The following is a 21,653-nucleotide window of genomic DNA, read 5'->3' on the forward strand; positions in this document are numbered from 1 at the left end:
TGATCACATTCATCCTATGGTGAAGCATTTCTAACTGATGAGAGTGGAATCTCCCCCAGCTACAGGGTACAGGTGGTCACTGAATGGTTTGATGAGCATTACAACACTATAAATCATAAGCCATGGCTGTCCCAGTCACCAGATCTCCGCACATTTGAACACTTATAGGAGATTCTGGAGTGGTGCCTAAGACCGCATTTTCCACAACCATCAACAGGATACCAAATGATGGAATTTCTGATGGGAAAAATGGCGTTAGAATCCTTCTAATAGAATTCTAGCTGTTCTGGTGGGTTGTGGCGGCCTAGTGCCCTATATTGACATTTCATGTTGGCGTTTCCTTTATATTGGCAGTTAAGTATATTTAAGTCTAAAGTGGATCTTCTTTGGAGCTCTTTGCAATACATTGAGACATTTTAAAGCTAGCAATTAAACCATAGCCTGGCATACCATGTTTTTAAACCCTAATATTTCAAGACAACAGGATTTGCTCACAGCTTTCCAAGTATGGGCTGAGAATAGAAATAAGTGGGTAAGAACAAAGGTAGTGTCAGTCAAGAACTGGGCTGACTATTAAACATCAATCTAAGAGTTTCACTGAAGACAGGCCAATTCATAGGCAAAGAAGAAAAATCTCTAAATTGACTGATTCTCTCAGCTAAGGCCTTTCAGTCACAGGAAATGGGCCAATTAAAGACAGCTTGTGCAAGCACTGCATGGGGTTAATTTCTAGCAATCGTAATTAAAAATAAATTACACTGTATATTCAGGCCTACTCCAGTCTAAGTCTTTATTTTATCACACTTTAGTGGTTTCTCATATTTTAGAACATCTGGTTAGGAATTTCATCCCACACATCAACGCCGTCATTTTTTTCCCTCATTGACAAGTCTTTGTGCATACTGGAGATAAATGGTGTTAATGGTGCCCAGTTTATAAAACAAAATTAGGAACAATCTGTAGGTGTGTCTTGTTAACTTTTGAACCTTTCGTCACTCTGCTGGGTACAGTTGTGCCAGACGTACTGCTGCCTTAACAAGGATAAAGTGGCTTGAACTTGCTGTGATAAAATGATGTATGAAAAAACACTGAGCACAAAATGGATCAGACACAAAGCCATCCGTATGTGGTAGCTTGACCTTGATTATCATTACAGTCCTGTTGATTATACTCTTGTTTATGTGTTTTGGGGTGATATATCTGTTGCAGGGCTGTTGATCTTTATAATGGGTTTAATGGAATAGTAAAATTAGCTAGTTGACATATGTAGTGCTGCCTTGTTTTGTAAATAGGGCATAAATTGAGGAATCTTATGAGTAGTTCAAAGAATAAAAGTTTTCAAAATTCTTCCAAAAAAGTAGATTGAATTAGCGCAAGTGTTTTTGTCTTTTGCAGGAGAGTACATCAAAACTTGGAGACCAAGGTATTTTTTACTGAAAAGTGATGGTACGTTTATTGGATACAAGGAGAGACCGCAAGATGTGGACCAGCTTGAAACTCCTTTAAATAATTTCTCAGTAGCACGTAAGTTTGTCCTCTGAACCTTTACTAATTAAACTCCTTGCCACCATTGTGTAAATAAATTATTGCTCAGGAAGGGAGCCTCATACATGGATTGCTTTTCTGTATCATATTTGCAGTGTTATTTCCAAGATAAATCTGCTTTGAATATTTGTGATAATCATTTCAAAATACTAGGTTTACAAGAATCTACTTTTTTTACCCGGGATTTTAACCACACATACTCTTACACCTTTACATTTAAAAAGTATTTAAAATCTTTGTTCCCTACACATCTAACTGAGCAAATGAATAACAAAGAGCTATTGCCAACTGAGAGACAGTATTTCCATCATAATCATAGTAATGCAACACTCTCCTGCATCAGGAAAGTGCTGCTGTAGCTAAATATAATTGATAACTGTTTGTTTTCAGCATTTATTAAAACTACCACCTAGTAGGTGTATAAATTCCAAAGTGGGTGGAGAGGGGATAATGCTCTTTAGCATTGCGGCAGTATTTCATTTAAAGTGAGTGAACGGGGAGGAAAATAAAATAAAAAAATTGAAGATTGGTCTGTTCTGTTGTGCAGATGATTGAACAGAGTAATTAGACAGCATATTGTTCACTAAACAAAACATTTCCAGTTGACATTCTTGAGTTATAGTGGTTATTAACTAGCTGATCTCAATTATTTATCTTGCGGCACTGTGTAGCCTGCTCCATCAGCAGACTTCCAGTCTGAAGTTCAGGAGAGATCGGCCTGTCTCCTTAAGCACTGAAAAAAAGAATGGGGAGATGTCTACTTCTCCTTTCAGGGGTCCGATTGATTTTTAATGGCTCCATGATGTTGTAGTGCTGTTTTAACTGATGATATAAGGTGAGACTCCCAGGTTACAGTTTGATAATGACAGCATGATCAAACTAAATAGATGTATAGAATATATAGGTAATACATTGGATCATCATCAAAGGATTACTCCTTTAGATCTTTTTGTCAAAGAATAGCAGGTATAAATCTAAATGCGTGTAAACCGCTTCTGGATGAAAGTGGTTTCAATATACAATCTTTGGTAAATTACCCCCAATTTTAATTTAGTCTCTACTGATAGTGCCGTTTCTTCCCCTTTTACTGTAAAAGTATTTGTGAAGTTAGGATCATGTCTTCTCAATAAAAACTGAGATCAGCAAATGTTTACCTTTCATTTGTCAGCTTCCTTGTTTCACCTTTGCTGCTGTAAAGCAGACTGGCAGTCTGACTCAGCCACCCCCCCCCTCCCTATCTAAGCCTAGTTTCCTTCAGCTGCCCTGAATGGCTGATGGTGGTCTCAGCCATGTCAGCTGCAGTCATAGTAAAGATAAATGAATTAAAGCGCCGGCCTTTCCTCCCTTTGAATGTGGTCAGAATGCCAGCTGATGAAGACAGAGCGACCGAAACCCAATACATTTATCATCCGCTGCCTGCAGTGGACCACAGTCATTGAGCGCACCTTCCACGTAGAAACCCCAGAAGAGCGGTGAGTCACCCCGACACCCCTCCTGTGTCTTCCCAGTTCTGTCCTGCTAAGGCCAAGCCCTGTCCGTATTGCCGCCCTGCTGGGTTTCTTCCTACTGACATCTTCCCAATGTAAGATAATGTTTTTATGGCTTTTGGATTCACTTTTTTTCCACATCACTTTTTATTGCATTCATGGTAACATGTGGATAGGAAGTAGACCAAGTCTTTCCGCCCTGCTGAGCTTCTGGATTCAGGTGCTGTGTCCTGCAGCTTTCAGAGTGATTATTAAGAATTTGGCCAGGCCACCTGCTTTTTTCCATTACCTGCTGATCATGCCAGTAAACCATCTTGCACTCATATTTTGTAACCCATGTCAATTCAATATAGTGTCTGGCCTAAGCCCTGGAATGGATAGTAAAAGTGTAGATATTTGTTTTTTCACTTGGTAAACAAATAGCTGGGATGGCTCTATTTGATTTTTTTTATCCAGAAGTTAGGAATTAGTCAATTTCACCAGCACAATAATTATTCACATAACACCATAGTTGCATTTCATTCACCTTTGTCTGCATTCTTTATTATTTCAAGGTTCTCTTCTAATGTTGGGGCTTTTCTTTGCCTTTTATTATCGGAAGCACTGGTATCAACTCATGGTAAAGGATAATATTGTACTACATAAAAGTGAATATTAATACCACATGAAATCATGACCATCTGACTCATTGGTAAACACAACAGCGAGCGAGGTGAACGGCAGGGATGTTTTCGTCCGCACAATAGCTTAGCTTGCTGTAACTTTGCACTCAGCCAAGCAGTCTGTGCTATTCGCGGGGGTATTACGCTTTATGGAAAAGAGTGTTCCTTAAAAAATAAAGCGTGTCATTGTGTCATGCGGGTGTCATGCTGCTGGACTGCGGGGCAAGCTGGCTGTGCTGTGGCCACCGGTGACGTCATTGTCAGCCCCCCCGTCTCCACCTGCTGCACAGAACTAATCGCCTGACGTCTCGGAGCACCTGGAGTTGGTTTACGACAACACCCCCTCCAGGTGCTCCTCAGAATGAGTACTTGGACCTGACTGACCTGGGGGCTCTGTCATTGAGTGTGGACACTGAGCCCCTGGAGCCTTGCTTCTGAGTTTATTCCCATGTTTGGCTGGCTTGTTCTCCGACCCCCTGCATTGTTCCCGGATCACCCCCTCATCTTTGTTGGCATGTGTCTCTCTGGCTTTGAACTTGGACTGAAACTCGATCACGACTTCCGGATTCATGATTCACCACTGTGCTTTGTTGGCATGTTTTCCCGGCCAGGAATCTTTGCTTGTCTTGTACAATGAATCCGGACTGTGATTTCCTGCACCACGCTCTGGCTCCCTGGCTAGCTACACCCCATTTGCGTGTGGCTGGCAAGTCTGTAAGCAGCCTGCTCCCCGGCTCAAGAATGCGTGTTCCCTCCTCCCTCTGGTCTCAGTAACGTGCAGCTCGGGGGAATTCCCTGTGTGCTGTTTGCAGACTCTCCAACTCATCTTCCTCTCAGTTTGGTTGTCTGACACTCGTGGATTGGACTCGAAATCCCACCTCAGGAGAGCATTATTACAGTGGGCAGGTTCTGTGTGAGGAATGCCTATACTTAAAGATTTAATAGAACCTAATTAGTCCATATAGAGTGTTCTGAGCAAGAAAAGAACAAGTTCATCAAAGCCAAAGGGATCTTGCGAACCTTCAAAGTTGTAAAATTTTAAGGGAAAATGGCATGGAGCAATTTTTTTTTGCTTCAGTCATCCGTGCATTCAAAAAATGTGTTAAGCGGCTGAGAAGTTGTTTGATTTTAATTAAGATAGAAAAAAAAACTTCAGTGTTTATGCAGCCTACAAAGCCTTACTGTATTTTTTTATTACCAGTGGAAGATTCTCTGATAACCTAAGTGCATCAAGTTAGGTTCGAACCATAGTGGATAAATTCAGCTTTGTTTGATAAGCCGTTTCAATTCCAAATGTGATAAGAGGACGTTAGATTGACTATAAATAAACATTCCAAACCAGGAACTATAATAGTTTTCGTGTCAACCCTTTTCCCTTTAGAGAAGAATGGACAAAAACCATCCAGGCTGTGGCTGACAGCCTCCAGAAACAGGAGGAAGAGATGATGGATTGCCGGTCTGGTTCCCCCAGTGATAACATAGGCATCGAGGATATGGAAGTGTATCTGACCAAACCCAGACTCAAAGTGGTATGTTTCCTTGCTGCCATACCGAGGAATAGTTACTCTCGAGCAATCAAACCAGAAACCACAAACCTTCCTTAATTTAGACAATGTGGTGATCTCAAGCTTCTAAGTGGAACCATAGCTAAGGTTTTGTTTTGACCATTTGTAACTAATGCAAACTATGCAAATATTTTGCTTCTTTTGCAATTATTGTGGTGTAAATGCGAATGCAGTGCTTAGATAGCAGACCAAATAACATTTCTTTCAATTATATTTCTTTAACGGAGGTGACCTGAAACGTTTTTGAAGTTGGTGTTCCAGTTATATCAATAGTGCATATTGTTGCACACAAAAAATGTGCATGTATAAATACTTTAGTAAACATCCATTTTCAACATCTGTTCTTTAAAAGAGTTGTAGTCACCACTGTGTTGTCTGCCGCTGTTCACTCGCATACCATCGGGCATATTTTACTCGTTCAAAACTTGGCCAGGTGGAGAAATATCCTGCAGAGCAAAGAGTAGACTGAAAAAATGATGAGCAACAACATGGATATAACACCATGCATAAGAACCTAACATCATTAGTTAGGAGTGTCCAGTCTTTACATCATGCACACTGTTGGTCTCATGACTTTTTTTCATATTCTGATCTTTTCAGTTTTTCTTTTTGGGTACAGAAGCTCAAATCTTTGGTAATTTATCTGCTAAAATGTTAGCCATTTGGTTGTGATCTAAGTTAATCGTGATAAAAGTGTACTTTGTAGTATAATAACTCCTTTTACTTTTGTAGTGGTAAAGGGAGAGTTAATAATGAGGAGCAATGAATCAATTAGATCTGTGTAGAGAATATAATACTTTTAAACGTGCATGCAACTTTTGATTCTAAGGCATTTTCATTGCAGTATATATAGTGAAATATATGTACATTTGACAGTGAGGGAGACTTCCAGAAGTGTAGGTTTTTTTGAATTCTTAACATGCGCATTGAGAACATTCTTAAGACCTCCCCAAGGTTAAACAGGTGAAATGTCCTGTATTCTCCTCAGATCATATGGTTAACACAAAGACAGGGTTTATATTGCCTAGCAGTTGATATACGTACTAATGCAGACTTTTGAGATGTTTCTTTCTAAAAAATTTTTTCAGATACTGGAACTTTCCAGTTTGTCTTATCTCTGAACATGCAAAGGTGCAAAACTGCTGTTATGCCTGAAAGTGTAGGAACCTCATTAACTTTTTTTTACCATAAATATCCAGATTTATTGTGTGCAATAAAAACTGCAGATTGTTAGTATTTCTGATAAGCTTTAAACATATTTTTTTTCCCATTCCAGACTATGCATGATTTCGAATACCTCAAGCTTCTTGGTAAAGGCACATTTGGGAAAGTCATTCTTGTGAAAGAGAAAGCAACAGGACGATATTATGCCATGAAAATCTTGAAAAAGGAAGTGATTGTAGCAAAAGTGAGTATGTTCTCAAGCATGAGAAAGAGAGTGAACTTCATTCATTTTGGACTTTTTTGAATGGTACTCATTGTCGCTTGTACAAATGCTCTTTGTGATCTCTTTCAGGATGAAGTAGCACACACACTTACAGAAAACAGAGTCCTACAGAGCTCCAAGCACCCCTTCTTAACGGTAAGAGCCATTCCTTTATGCACCTTACCCAAACACTCCACGAGAGCCACAAAATAACTGAATAAGTGGCCTTAAAAATGTGGGGAAGAAGTGTCCTTGAAACGAGGTACTAGTTTTTCTTTTAAAGAATTTGAGTAACATTAAATAACCCTCTGGAAAAAGGATTCAATGAACACATAAAGACTCTTAGAAACTGGACAGGCATTATCATTGCCTATCACTTCACAAAGATTTTCACAATGGATTGTCCTCTAAATTGTCTATTTAAAGTATCCCAGGAAGAGATTTACATCATTTATAAGGGATAACATCTTTATTTCCTAGAGCAATCTTGAATAGTCATCTATTTTCAAATAAAAAGGACAACAAGGAACTTACCTTGTTAATGATTGACAGTCTGATTTTGTTTTTCTCATACTGCTTTGATATCATATACTTTAGTTTCACATCTTACCTGTGTACAGAACCGGTTGATTCTGAATTTGTCTTAAACCAGAGCTCATAATAGTGACTGCTCTTTAGGTGAGCAATAAGTTAAGTTTTTTCCAGTTTTGGTGAGATTTTAAATGTAATTATATGCTATGTCTAAATACCTGTTCTAATATTATGTTGCAGTTTATTTTGTATGGTATGTTTTTGAAAAAGTGTTTTGAACAAGGGATTCATAGACCATAACAGAAGCATTTCTAGAGAATTATTGTCCATCTCAATTTTTCAGCTCCCAGAACCTGTTTCTCTCAATGTTGCTGAACTCTGAGAGAATTCATTATTTTTATTTTTTCAGGGGTTGAAGTACTCATTTCAGACCCATGATCGGTTGTGTTTCGTTATGGAATATGCTAACGGTGGTGAGGTAAGAAATAAGCATTTCTGTCAACTAAGTGGTTTTAGTTTGTACAGAATCCTGTGATGAAATGTGTCCAAAATTTCTCAGTTGCAATTTCTGTTTAAAAATTGGTCAGGTAGTTGTCTGCCATTGTCAGACTGTGAAAATATACTGAGAGCTAAATGCTGGTGCACATTTCTGAGGGAAATTTACTTTGGAAGATGAGTCTGTTTGAGTATTTAAATGTGCTTTGTATCCCAATATATTGTTGTTTTTTTTACAATGAGGGTTCTGAAATAATGCCTGTTGATGTTGCTACAGGGTGATCATAAGAAATACGAAATGAGCTACATGGTAGCTCGTTTCTAATTGATTTGAGGATCTCAACCAGCTTTTTCTAGAAAGAAACAAAGGTATCGGCTTCAACAACAAGGTTGGTTAGCTTGTTCCATATTCCCACATCCACCTGTATTGAAAAATATAGAGTCCATACACCAGTGCTAATCCCCTTACAAGAAAAGTATCATAGCAAGAAATCTCTGTATTAACTGAAAGAAATTTGAATAATAGAAGAATGGAATTTCATTATCACTAACTGGTAGAAGAATTCTGACAATGTAACACAATTTAATAAAGTTTTACTAATTTAACCTACTGTAAGAAAAAATATATTAAGCATAGGCCATTAAAAATACTCATTGCGTATTATCTTTAGGAATAACTATGGATTAGAAAATTGCTAGTGTAGGTATAGCACCTATCCCTATAAAGGATGACAGAACTGCCCAACTTAGGCCAACTAATTTTGCTTCTATTACTATTCAAACAACAGTAATTAAAACTTTACTACAGGAAAGTCTGTGTGGCAGTAAGATTTTAAAAAATAGCTACCTGGATTCAAGATTTGGAAAAGCTAGTTTAACTTGAGTTCTTTGAACAAGTAATAGTTGGTACAGAGCCTATTTGACATTGGATATTTAGGTTTTCTGAAGGTTTTAGTCAAGTTTCATATAAAAGATTAATTCTGAAATCAAAGGCAGAAGGCATTCAAGATAATTGTGTTGCATGGATTAAGAATTTGTTAATGAACAGGAAGCAGAGGGGGCTGTTAAAGTGGGATGTAATTAGTGGAGTCAGAAGAGTTTAGAGTTACTGAAAGATCGGCATTGGAACCATTGTCCTGCCTAATTTTTATTAATGATCTAGACTCTGGCCTAGTAAACTGCTCAAGTTCACAAATTGCTTAACATGGGAAGATGAGCAAACACTATCGTAGCTGCAAAAGAAATTAAGAAAGACAGACCAAATTTAGGATTTGGCAAACTCCAGGTAGATGAGATGAGATTTAATCTAGACAAGTGCAGAGTGGGCAAATATAGGAGCCAAAATCTAAACTATGAATATAAAATAAGAACTGACAGGTTCAAAGTCTTTGCTTATGAGAAACACTTAGGTGTTTCATCTTCTGAAAAACATGAAGAGGCAACAAAAAAGGCAAAATGATGGGATAGTTAAAATTTTAAAAAGCAATTTTTCATTAGAATTGTAAGACCTTATTTATATTGTGTACAGTTTTAGACACTGTGATGCTAAAATGATATTAGTGAAAGGATATTGTACTGTGGAATCAGTACAGAAAAGAGTCACTACATTCTCATTCAAAGGAATACCCTGCACTGATATGCTAAAAGAACTAGATATTTTTCGTCTTTATCAAAGATGACAATGAGGTAACCTGATTCAAGTGCCCAAAATCCTCAAAGACATTGAGAGTTAACAAGTCGACCCTCTGTGGACCTTTTAAGGAAACCAACATACCAACCAACAAGTGAACCAGGTGAAACAAGCTTTTTAAACTGAGAACAGGAGCCCCTTGTTACACAAAAAATTTTGGTAGTCTCGAACAAGATACCCAACCATGTTGTTGAAGCCTTTTGTAGAACTATCCAGATCCTTGAATCTGTTAGCAATTAAAAACCAAATAAGCTAAATTGTCTGAATGGTCTCCAGAAGGGTGTGCTGTTTTTTAGAACCCAAGCCCACTGTAATAAATGTGAACTGCTGAGAGGTGTTGCTTTTTTCAAGAATCTGACTAGAGTGACTAGTCATGTTTACTGCCCTCTAACAGTCCTGCAGTGTAGGAGTGGTGTTCTAGCTAAGTAACCTTATGTTTATGTCTCTCCTGCTTTGCTGCACAAACTTAAACTAAAAAGGGGTACTAGTGGGGAAAAAAAAAGCAAAGGGGAGGCTGGCAACCGGAGCTGTGAGTTACCAGCCTGGCATATAGTTCTTTTTTTTCTGTTCGTGACCCTTTTCTGTATGTAGCTTCATCCATCTATACCAGCTGGCAAAGACTGTTCTTTCCATTCTAGCTAGATTCATACTCGGGCTATATAATGTGTTGAATTGCACAGTAGAGAGATTGTTTTTTTTAATCTTAAAGGAAAGTGATGAGTCGGCAGACAGGATACCAGAGATGAATGCAAAGCTCTTTCAAGGTTCTAGCCCACCAGGAGAATCAGGCTGCTCACACACTCGGGTCTTTTAGTTCACCCCGTACCCCCAGGTTAATGCCAGCTGTTGCTGTTCCAGCTGTTCTTTCATCTGTCGAGAGAACGCGTTTTCTCGGAGGAACGAGCTCGGTTTTACGGGGCAGAGATCGTCTCGGCGCTGGATTATTTACATTCGGAGAAGAATGTTGTCTATAGGGATCTAAAGGTAAGTAAATCGGGCTCAGAGTCATGGTTATAAATACTGTCGTCACAGGAGTCAAGGATTGAACAGTTTCTGTATTCACGTTCTGGCTTTAAAGGAGGTGAAACGAAAGTCGCAGCAGGCAGTAACTTTCCTTTGACTGGTGACTCCGTGTATTTGCAAGTAGAAGATGTGACTTACTTTATTTACAGTGTTAATGTATTCATCCTACATAAATATGCTAAAGCTGAAATTAAAAAAGCATTACCAGTTTCTTTCCTGAATAATTTGGTGTTATGGTCTGATAAAGTCAAAATAGAATATATATTAATATATACAATTCTTTATATAAAATAGAATCTAACATTTATTCTCGAATTATCCTCACTGTTTGGGGTTTAATGAGTGGGCTGCATATAAATATATTGTAGACCACAAGATAAGGAATTTTCATTACTAAATAAACCATCTATACCTTTAAACTTTGTTACTCTGAACAAGGAGACTCATAAAAGCATTTTCTACTGGGAGATTCAGTTTGTAGTAAGATAGTGCTTTCCACATGTTGTAAGCCATGAAGCACAAGGTTACTCTTGGGTTCAAACACTGGTCATCATAAAGATCCAGAATCCGCAAAGGACTGTTGAGGAAAGGCTGGTATTGGCCTTGACACACCCCTGACAAAAGAAATCTACTAACAAAAGGTTTAACATCTGTCTTCCATATTGTACTTCCATTAACCTTGTAGTAAACATGGCCAGGAAGAATGGAAGTTACGTTTAGCAAAATGTGTGAAAATGCACAAAAAAAAAATAAGAGTCTCATTGTGGAAAATGGATTGAAATCTCACCATCAGAAGATATTATGGATCTTTAATTGTCCCATCACTTTGCCTAGTGTACAGGTGCCCTTTACAGCCACTACTGTCCCTCCTAGATGTGATTCTGTTTCTTCATGGTAGGGCTGCAGCTACTGTTTAGATCCCCTGGATAGTCCAGGATAGTACCCTAGGAGAATATACAGACTTTTGACATTCCTGATCACATTAGAGTTAAAACTGTGGACAAATGGACACTACAGTTAGTTTTGAAGTTGCAGGATATACAAAGATGTCTAAGAACATGTGAAGATGTGACCTTGACATTTCATGCTTAGTAGCTATTTACTACTAAATGATTCTGGAATGTCCCACAGTCATGCCTTGCACAGCATGATAACATTTCAGTCTCAGGTCTGGGTTGATGCTTTAGGGACAAATATTATCATTAGAGAGATTGTAAAAGGAGTGCTAAAATGTAGCAATTGCTGCATAATATTAAAAATAACAAGGTTAGTGAATAAATACAAATATTAAATAGTTTTTTCATCAAATTCAACAAACAGTAGACAGCAGCCCTCTTCAAGTACCATTCAGTCTTGTGCAACTAAGTTAGTTTACACATTTAAAAAACTGATAACAAAGATGGCATTGTCTGATTACAGTTGCAGATCAGTAACTTATTTGTTTTTCCTTTGTGGTTTGATTTTACTGAGAACTTTGCCGGTTATTGGATTTCAGTAAACTCACAGTAGTTTTTTCTTGTTTTCTTTAGCTGGAAAATCTTATGCTGGACAAGGATGGCCACATTAAAATCACAGACTTTGGCTTGTGCAAGGAAGGGATCAAAGATGGAGCAACGATGAAGACGTTTTGTGGGACTCCGGAATATTTGGCTCCTGAGGTACTGTTCAGAAGGCTGAAGCAGTTGTGCGACTATGACCTGGGATGCCCTATGTGTTAAGGGGGGAGGTGGTCCAAGGGGGTCAGTTTACCACCACAATAGTGAGGCCTCCTGCGATAGCACGTGCTGAGGCCAAGCATGTTGTCATTTCCTTTGTCTAATAGGTGGCCAGTATCAACCGATTAAGGTCATCGGGTTCAATTTCACGTATTATTTCCTTGTCATCCAGTAGTTTTTTTTCAGGTTGCTTCAGTGTTATGGGATTAAGTGTTGCATAAATTGCAAATCGGATTTTACCTTAAGCAATTTTGTTAGTTGTTCCTGAATGCAGGACACCAAAAGACTGTATTATTTGGGACCAAAACTTCAGCAGTAAAACGACGCAGCTGTTTCAGTGCTAGTCGGGTGCTGTGGAGCCTGAAGTGTGTTAAAAGATGAATGGCTTGATGTGTGAGAGTATTGGACAAGCATGTCTGATCATCGCCATTCTCAGCTAAAGCACGGCACAGTAGTCATTGCTGTGAGTTGGAATGCAAAGAAAGAGTTGGGCCTTTTGAGACTTTTTACTCATGATTTTTACATTATTTAATATCGTTTTACCTATGATTTAATTATCATTAAATGCCAAGGTGACCCTGAAAAAGTGGTTGTCATAGTCAAACAAACCATACATGAACCAGTGGTTGACTGGTGTGTTCTACTTTAAGTACAGTTGTGGTGTGAAAATATAAGGAATTGTCTGCTTAGGGGAGATATAGACAAATATGTAAAATGCGTTTTTGGTTAAAACATGATACATCAAGGATAAAGGCCTCAAAGTCCTCTAAGCTGTGAATTAAGTTTCTGCTTGATCTGCATCTTTTTATCCTTTTTTGTGGTGAACCCGCTAGTAAGTTGGAATTTATGCGTTTCTGGAGTTCCATATAGATGGAAAACCATCTCATTTCTTGCTCATTTTTAACGAGGGGCTTCTAAAACACGATTCTTCAGAGAGTGAAGGTGCGTGATGAGTGCAGGTCACGCTGCTTGCAGTCCCAGAATGTGCCGAGGTGGGGTGGGAAGGGGGGGGCAATGTTGACACAGTTGTTGGCTCGTTGTTTTTAGTCTGTTTTTGGAATTTGTTGCGGGTTTGGCTGTGCTTTGGGAAACGTGAGCCTCTGCCCCATGAGAGATGCCTCAGCAGCTACAGCTGCCTTGTGGAACGCTCAAGTCACCCGCACAGCTGCCTGGGATTTTTTCCCTGACCTGAATAAAGTCCAGGCATGGTTCCTGTTGTCTTTCAAGCCTCTTGTGCGTGTTGTGGAAGTTGTTCTCAGTCTGCCTCTCTGGCTTCTGTTTCTGTTGCACTGTAGCTCCAGACAAAGAAACTACTAGATTTAAAATGGGTTGGAAGTTATAGATTATGTGTATTTTCACGTATCAACTGGCTCAAGTGTTGTAGCAAATAGAACTACAACAAAATATTATGTTGTATTTATGTTCTTTCAAAAATATAATTTTTCTTAATTTTGAGACATGCATTTAATAATCAATTGCTTTGCTAAGGTAGGAAGAGGTTGAAAGAGATTTGTACACTGTACTTATGTTAATCAAGATGCTTACTTGCAGTATTTCGCCAAAACAGGCTAGTGGAGAGACAGTCTTACGTAAGATTTATTAACATAGTTTGCAACAGTCTGTTGCAAGGGAAGATGATTACAAAACAAGTAAGGGGAAGAGCTTCAGTATTAAAGCTGTTGTATTCTGTTTAAGGGTCTAGGTGGAAAAGGAGTTGGTCTGCTTTTATAAAGCAGTGTGCAGTAGTCTTCAAGGGATCCCTTCTAAAAGCATGTTGTAATCACTCCTTCTGTTTGTTCGAGAACATCGGTGTTGTGATTGCATGTGTAGGTATTCCAAGGAATAACTTCAACCTGTTTTTCCACTTACATACTGTAAGCAATTTCTTCCTGGTGTTTCTGCGGTTTCCCATTCTGTACAGTTTATGTGGGCACTCAGGTGTTTATCAGATGAACTGGATTTTCAGTTTTAAAAGCAGGATGAATAAGAGAGACTTAATAAACATTACAGTGAGCTTCAGTTTGGAGTAATTTTTATTCTGTATTATAGATTCAGCCTCATAGATATAGAGATATGTGTCCTAGCTAAGACAGGTGGTAGTAAAAAGAAACTACAATGGTACCGAATGAAGATTTTTCTGGTTCTGTTCCGGATAGACAAGGGAACACCTCACATAGTTTGGGATTGCCTGTAATTTCCATTTAAAAATACCAGCCTTGAGCAGAATGTATTCATTTAAAAATTGGTTTTAATTTATGGTAAACATGAACGTCTAAAGATTTTTGCCACTTAATCACTTATTTTCTAAAAAGGTTTTCCCCCTGTGCTTTTTAGTGAAGCATGCTGTTGATGTTGTAATAAATGAACTGTCCATCCATTTAAAAACGTGTGGGGGGAATGATATGCAAATTAGCAACATACTTCTGCAAAACAGAAGGTATAAATTTACACTTGCGTCTTTAGATTCTGTTCACCCTTTTAAGTCATTTAAACATTTTAAAGATTTTTGCATGTGTGTCTGTAGTGTATTACATGGTTTATGGAGACTTGAAACACTTGAGAAAAGTGTTATTAGGCATAATAAAAATGAATGTCTGAAAAAGGCAGTCGATTTACTGGCACACTTGACCTTTGACGGTCCTGTTTTATTAGCTGGGTTTTGAATGAGTGAATTCCTTACCCACCACAGTCTTAAGTGCTGTAGCAGCTGATGATCTGAGTGACTGCACTCAGGTATCCACCCCACGTTATGTGTGCCTTCTTTATTCCATATCTGCGATGGAACGGCATGAGTTTCCTTGGAAACGCAAGAACACTGAAGTAGACCTAAAGGAACCAGCCAGGACACCCGTACAGGTTACATTACTGTAAACAATGACCTTGTTGTCTGTAAAGCTTAGGAGTGCCTGCTTGGACGTCTGGGAATATTCCATTAGGAAAACCAAAGTCTGGTTGGTTCAGACTGGGATTAGCTTTGTTTTGTGACTGCTTGCTGGACGTGAGCTCTAGCCCTGACTGGAAAACAGCTTAGTTATAAAGAATACATTCACGTGTTAACAGATTTTGATACACCTACACAAGAACAATGTTCATATGTTTTTCCTTAGTTTGCTAATTAAAAGGCCTTGTTTTTGTAATGTTGCTGCATCATAAATTGAGATAAACAGATCTGCAAAAAGTGTTTTTTTATTTATTTATTTTTATTTGCTTTGTAATAGGAATATAATAGGCAGTTGTAGCTTGAAATAATTGAAAATCACATGCTGCAGAGATGTGATGAAAAAAACATGCATTTCTGTCATGATCCAAATAAGCACTAGGTGGCAGCAGTCAAATACCTGTCATTTGAAAGCAATTAAGGACTTGACTGGGATTTGTACCCGATACTTTATACCCGATTTCCCAAGCTGACCAGCAAATACATAATACGACATTGATTGTTTTTTAAACAAATTGTAAAGAAGATACTTGTGGTGTTCCATGTACTTTAATGCAGTGATACTGTAAAGCACTAGTCCATTGGAAAAAAACATTTGTGATATACACAATAATCACTGTCATTTAAAATGTAAGAAACATTCTGTCCCTTTAAGATTTCACTGGGCTTAATGGCCACATTAAGCATTTCATTTTAGGAGATATTGTGCAATTACTAAGTTTTTTTTATTGAGCATTTAGTTGGTGAATGGATGAAGATTTAAGAGGTGAATGGAAACTTGTCAAAGTGGTATGAGAAGTAGTCAGTTTCTTTGCTGTAGTGGCTGAAGTATGATTGCATACTTGTATGACACTAGATTCAGAGTAACATTTCTTCAGCTTTTTAAAGTAGTGTTCGTAATACTTGTTCTGTCAGAATTGCCAGCTGAAATTCTGTTACGTTGCGTGCGACTTTGCTTCAGAGTCTCAACTCTCTGAAGCAGACTGGATTGCTGCCAGTGAAAGGAGAAGAGTAGTCTCAGTGCATGTGACACTGTGGCATCTGCTTAGTGTGCAGTGTGCAATGTGAAGAGAGGGATGGAAGAATTTTCATTATTTTTTTCATTCAATAATTGTTGAAATGCCTCTTCAGCATGGGGGATCAGACAGGCTAACATTACTGTTTCATTAAATTCAGTTCTCAGTCATTGTACTTCTTATTTTAGCTTTCAGATTTTGTTTTCAGTGGCTGCTGTGCAAGTTTATATTTACATGAGAAGCCAGACTTTCAGACAGCTTTGCATCTGCTCAGCCAAGAAGCTGTCCACCTAGTTGTCCTAGTGGCTGGCTTTTAAGACCACAGTCATCAAAAGCTATCTGTGGCCACACTGCAGTTTTGCTTGTGAAATGTCCAAAATGCTACTGAAAGGATGATTAAAAGGGGTTCTGAGAGGCCACTGGTTTATGTACAGAGGGGCTGTGGCCTCAGATAGCTCAGGGCTGCCTTAATTTTTTGAACAAATGGTGTGCAGAAGGACGTGCGACGCCATAAAAAAAGAGATTAGGTTTTCGTTTTTTTCTGATGCTTAATTTAAAGGTTATCACATCTCCTTTTGTGTGTTTCTTGTTGAAGATGAAGCAGCTCTGGAAATCTTGGAGATAGTACTGCTTTAAAACAAAAATGATGTGTGGTGTAACTTAGAAGGCAACTTAATTTCTCCCAGTTTGATAAGAGAGCATAAAGTGACAACGTAAGAAAGTTTCAGATGTGATTCCCTCCTCACACAACTATAAACGTCTGCATGCGGCTCCATCCTTTATAAGGGGATGACGTCTTTTAAAATGCATCCGACCATTTATAACCTGTTGTTTTGGAAGCAGTTTTTCCTTTTTCCTTGGGGGCAATTGTATTTTTTGGAGCTGCACTCACGCCACTCCCCTGTGCCTCCAGTGCAGTGAAATTACAGCCCTAATTACTTGTAAAGGATGAGGTTGGCTCCTGGAATCCTGGCAGATAAACAGCTGTGTTGGTCTTCTACATATATGGGGCAGCTGCAGGCCCAGCTGTCGTTTGGTGTGAATCACACGACAGGAGCTTCTGGAAATAGAGCTCGGGAGAGTAATCCTATCACTCGACAGGCTTCACATTCTGCCTGCCCGTTAAACCACATCTTTGACTGGAAAATAAAAGAAAACTTCTGCTCAGGTTAAAATAAGTTAAATGATTTTTGTTTTTGGAGAAAAGTGGACGGGCCAGTGACATCTCACTGATGTTATTCCAGTACAGCAGTGCTGAATGTCCCGATGTCTCTGTATGTCGTGAGTCGTAAAATTCCCAGAGCAGCCGCTGTGCAAATAGCCTTGTCACATCTAATCAGAAAACCACCACCAAGCTGAAAAAAAAGTGAAGAAAATGAACCTGCTCACATTGTAATCCTTGTGTTACATTGTAAAGCTAGAAAACGCTGGAACTTGATACTGTTTTTACAGATATGGAGGAAGCTCAATTGTTTCATGTTAAGAAATTATCCATCTAACCCCTTTTTCCAATTGAGGGTCGAGGGGATCCGGAACCTGTTTTATTAAATTATTTAGCTTTATCTGTAAAGAGCTTTGAGTGGAGTGTCCAGTAGAGCGCTGCATAAGTACAAAGAATTATTATTGTTTAGATGCAAATAAACACAAATCTCAAGAATTTTTAAACACAAATTCCACTGGATGTTTTTGGTGTGGAGGTGCGAAAGTGATACAGATTAGCGCCATCAACAGCTGTTAAAATAACTGAAATGATTGATCTTTCAGTAAGTCTCACAACAGAGTGTAGCTAGCTTATCCAATGTGTTTTTAAGTAGTTCGGTCTGTTTTTTTTTGCTATGGGCAGTGTCCAGAAAGTTGTGGGTGATATAATTGCCGAGGAAAATTAAGAAATTTATACTGTTATCACAGCCTTTGTCTTTGATGAACAAATAAATGTGTTTTCTTCTGACATATCTCTACCACATCAAATGAATTTTTACCGAGAAGCTGGTATGAGAACCTCTGCAAGATCATACTGTGCGTTTTGTAGATAGGCTGCACCAGTAGAGGCTTGTAGTTCCATCTCAAGCCACACGAGGGTGACAACACCCCCTACAGAGTCAAGAATCAGTACTTGTTCATTAGGGAATTCCATGTGATCATTCAGGGAACATTACTCAAATTGAAAATTCTGTTTTGTCTCACAGCTGATCCAGTCTTCTCTACTAAAGCAATTTATGAGAACAGCTCAGGGGGATAGCTGCATTCTTCACCTAGGCTCTGGGAAAAAAGTGCTTAAATGCTGACCATTCAGAAGAATGATCCCATGTCAGGGGTGGCAGAGATCACAAAAAACTTCAGGGCAATTCACTGTTAGGCCAAAAGGAACCAGAGGTAGTAGACTAGAAATCAGTTAAGACATCACTGTTCGGACCGAAGAGAAAGAGACCTGAAATTGTGAGAGTAAGTGCTACTTCCAAGGTGGAAGAAGGCCCACGGACCTGGGAATATCAGCAAGTCAGAGAAAAGCTCTAAAAGATGTCCAAAGACAACTGAAACGCCTTAAACAGTTGTTGAGTGAGCCGAGTTTCCCTGTTACAGATTAAGGTACTGAAAATGTCCGAGGATCTGGACAGGGGACAGAAAGTGGAGAAACTTTTGGCTAGCTAAACCACTTGTGTGAAAGATCTCTAAGCTTTGAGAATGAAAGAGGAGCAGCAGAATAGCAGCAGGACAGGTCACGGCAGAGTCTGACAAGTAACTAGAGATGAGAATTCATCTTGGCATCTGAGCAGTACTGGATCTCTATATGGAGAGGAGCTGATGGGTCCTGTGACTCTTGTTGGTTCCACATCCCCCTACACGGGTTAGAAAAAGAGACCGATCTGTGATCCTGGAGGGGATTCTAAAATAACCAGGAATAAACTGTGTCCTCAGAGGGAGAGGTTGTGATGAAGAGAATCATAAATACCACTGAGAGAAAGAGAGGTAGTTAACAACAGAGAGGATCATGTAGGAAAAATAATGGGGCAGGTAGAGAAGTATAGTTCCCACTGAATGAAGGAGTAATGGGTAGCTGGAAAAGAGATCAGTGGATAAAAGCCAGAGAGAGTGGAAGGAATCCCGTATGGCGCAGAGAGAAACGCTTATATGATGTGACGTCTGGTACAGGAGGACTCATGGTTGCACACAGTCAACAAGGGTTGATGGGTAAGGAATAAAGTCTTCCAGTGAACTACCCAGATCTCCAGAGATCAAAGGTTTAGTCTCATGTGACATTGTAAGTGGCCTGAGGAGTCAGACAGGTTACCATGGGTCACATGACAGTAGTTGAGTAAAATACCAGGAGAGTGATGGTGATTTTCCTACAACTGGATTAAAGTACTGAAAATTATAAGAACCTGTTTCCAGATCATATTGTAAAAAAGAGATTCTCAATTTCTAATACTTTATTTTAGTTTAAGCCCTGCATTATGCATGTTTAGAGAGCCAGTAAGCATCATGTTGTAATAGTAGTGTTTTATTTTTTGTAATAGCTAGGATTTGCTATTCCAGCACATCTAATAAGTGCTGGCTTTGGTTAACGATACTCATGGCTGGGGTTGGGGAAGTAGGCCTGAAGCTGTAAACATTGGGGCTGCATGCAACCAGGGTAGTAGAAAGAGACTGTACAACCATAGAGTATTTTGCTGCTTTATTTTTTCATTTCATTCTTTGTTTTTCCATTTCTTACATCTAATAAGTGCCCAGGTGAGAGATGGATAATAATAATAATTGCTTACACTTATATAGCACTTTTCTGGACACTCCACTCCAAGAGCTTTACAGGTAATGAAGAATCCCCTCCACCACCACCAATGTGCAGCCCCACCTGGATGATGCGACGGCAGCCATAGTGCACCAGAACACTCACCACACATCAGCAATTAGTGGGGAAGGGAGCAGAGTGATGAAGCCATTTCAGAGATGGGGATTATTAGGAGGCCATGACTGGTAAAGGCCTTGGCCAGGATGCCAGGTTATACCCCTACTCTTTTCAAGAAACGCCCTGGGATTTTTAATGACCACAGAGAGTCAGGACCTCGGTTTTACGTCTCATCCGAAGGCCAGCACCTTTTTCAAAGCATAGTGTCCTCGTCACTATACTGGAGCATTAGGACCCCCACAGACCACAGGGTGAGCGCCCCCTGCTGACCTCGCTAACACCTCTTCCAGCAGCAACCTTAGTTTTTCCCAGGAGGTCTCTCATCCAGGTACTGAGCAGGCTCACACCTACTGAGCTTCTGGGGGTTGCCAGTTGAGAGTTTCAGGGTGATATGGCTCCTGGCCTTGTACAAAGTAGCACTAAATACAATTGTTAACAAACTCAATACTTCAATAACAAACTTGGGTGATGAAAATGTATATGGAAAGGAAAGTGGAAGTTAATATTCTAAAAGTTTGTGACTTATTTCCACAAAGTCCTGTTAATAATCCAGTTTAGATCACTCAGAAGCCAAATACCTGGAATGAGGGGGAAAAACAAATGTAACAGCCGGCGGTAGATTTCCACAAACTATTGGTCTTAAACTTTTCTTAAAATTTAACCCAACATAAAAATATGTTATGCAATACCATATCTGAACAAAACTGTCCAGTATTATAGCCTGTTCAAGACTATTCCAATCCAAAAATGGAATGGAATTTTGTGATGACACTCAATAATGGCAAAGAACAATACAACAGTGGTTTTTGAACAACTGAAGTGTTTTTGAGTTCTCTAACTTTTCCACTAACTCTAATGGTACTGCCTTGGAAAATAGCACCTACTGGACAGTTTCCATGTGCGTGAAATGAAAAGGGAAGTAGGTGTGTGTTTGTGTGTGTGTGGAGGGGACAAGTCTCTGCTCCCCTTCCTATATTCTATCTGTGAAGCAATTTTCCACACTGATGACAGAAATGAGGAAAAGAAACACCAGACATTGCAATAAAGATTCATGTCTTAGACGGGCTGGGTGAAAGCCTTTGTGGTAAACCAACTCTTTGTGACTTTTCTATTCGTATCCTCAAAATTTGAAAGTTTTTATACCACTACACTCTCTGTCAAGATGTCTACTTTTCCACGCCAGAGAGTGTCCATGAGAATTGAGAAATTTCTTTCTGCAAAGTTTGATGCGGTGAAACCACCTTGACGTGGTGTTGTTAGTGGCTGTGGGACATCAGAAAGCCAGCAGCCCTGAGGACACAGTCACTATACACGCACCAAATAGAGTGGTGAAAGTCAGTGATTTAGACATGTGACTTAAAAACTGTGAACAATGAAAAGTGTCACTTAAACACAAATTTACAGAATTCTGGTCTTTGGGGTCAAAACTTGTCCAGCTCCGTATCTGTTAGAATTACAACAACTATGTTGTTGTAAAATTTATTTTTATTGCTTAAAAATAAAGATATTCTTTGTCCTAGTTGTATTGTATTTTCCTGTATTGTTGAATGATCACACTGCATGCTCTTTGGAAAAGTTTGGCCTGTCTTTCTTGTTTTGTTTTTGTACTACAGCTGTAATGATCCAAGAACGATGTCAAGCCATTTCTTAAAGCCT

At 39.1% G+C, this 21,653-nt stretch overlaps 1 protein-coding gene across 1 annotated transcript in view; it reads left to right on the plus strand.

Moving 5' to 3' along the window:
- The window catches only part of akt1 (AKT serine/threonine kinase 1), a 71,287-nt gene that overhangs the window by 40,720 nt on the left and 8,914 nt on the right, over positions 1–21,653 (plus strand). Inside the window, exons 3-10 of the mRNA XM_088648482.1 lie at positions 1,396–1,524; positions 2,906–3,017; positions 5,076–5,223; positions 6,536–6,667; positions 6,776–6,841; positions 7,626–7,694; positions 10,260–10,385; positions 11,954–12,082. Coding sequence (XP_088504608.1) covers positions 1,396–1,524; positions 2,906–3,017; positions 5,076–5,223; positions 6,536–6,667; positions 6,776–6,841; positions 7,626–7,694; positions 10,260–10,385; positions 11,954–12,082 — 911 coding nt within the window. The remainder of the gene's footprint in view (positions 1–1,395; positions 1,525–2,905; positions 3,018–5,075; positions 5,224–6,535; positions 6,668–6,775; positions 6,842–7,625; positions 7,695–10,259; positions 10,386–11,953; positions 12,083–21,653) is intronic.

The sequence above is a fragment of the Lepisosteus platostomus genome, chromosome 10 (genome assembly GCF_059453375.1).
Source record: "Lepisosteus platostomus isolate fLepPlt1 chromosome 10, fLepPlt1.hap1, whole genome shotgun sequence".
In the NCBI taxonomy this organism is placed as follows: Eukaryota; Metazoa; Chordata; class Actinopteri; order Semionotiformes; family Lepisosteidae; genus Lepisosteus; species Lepisosteus platostomus.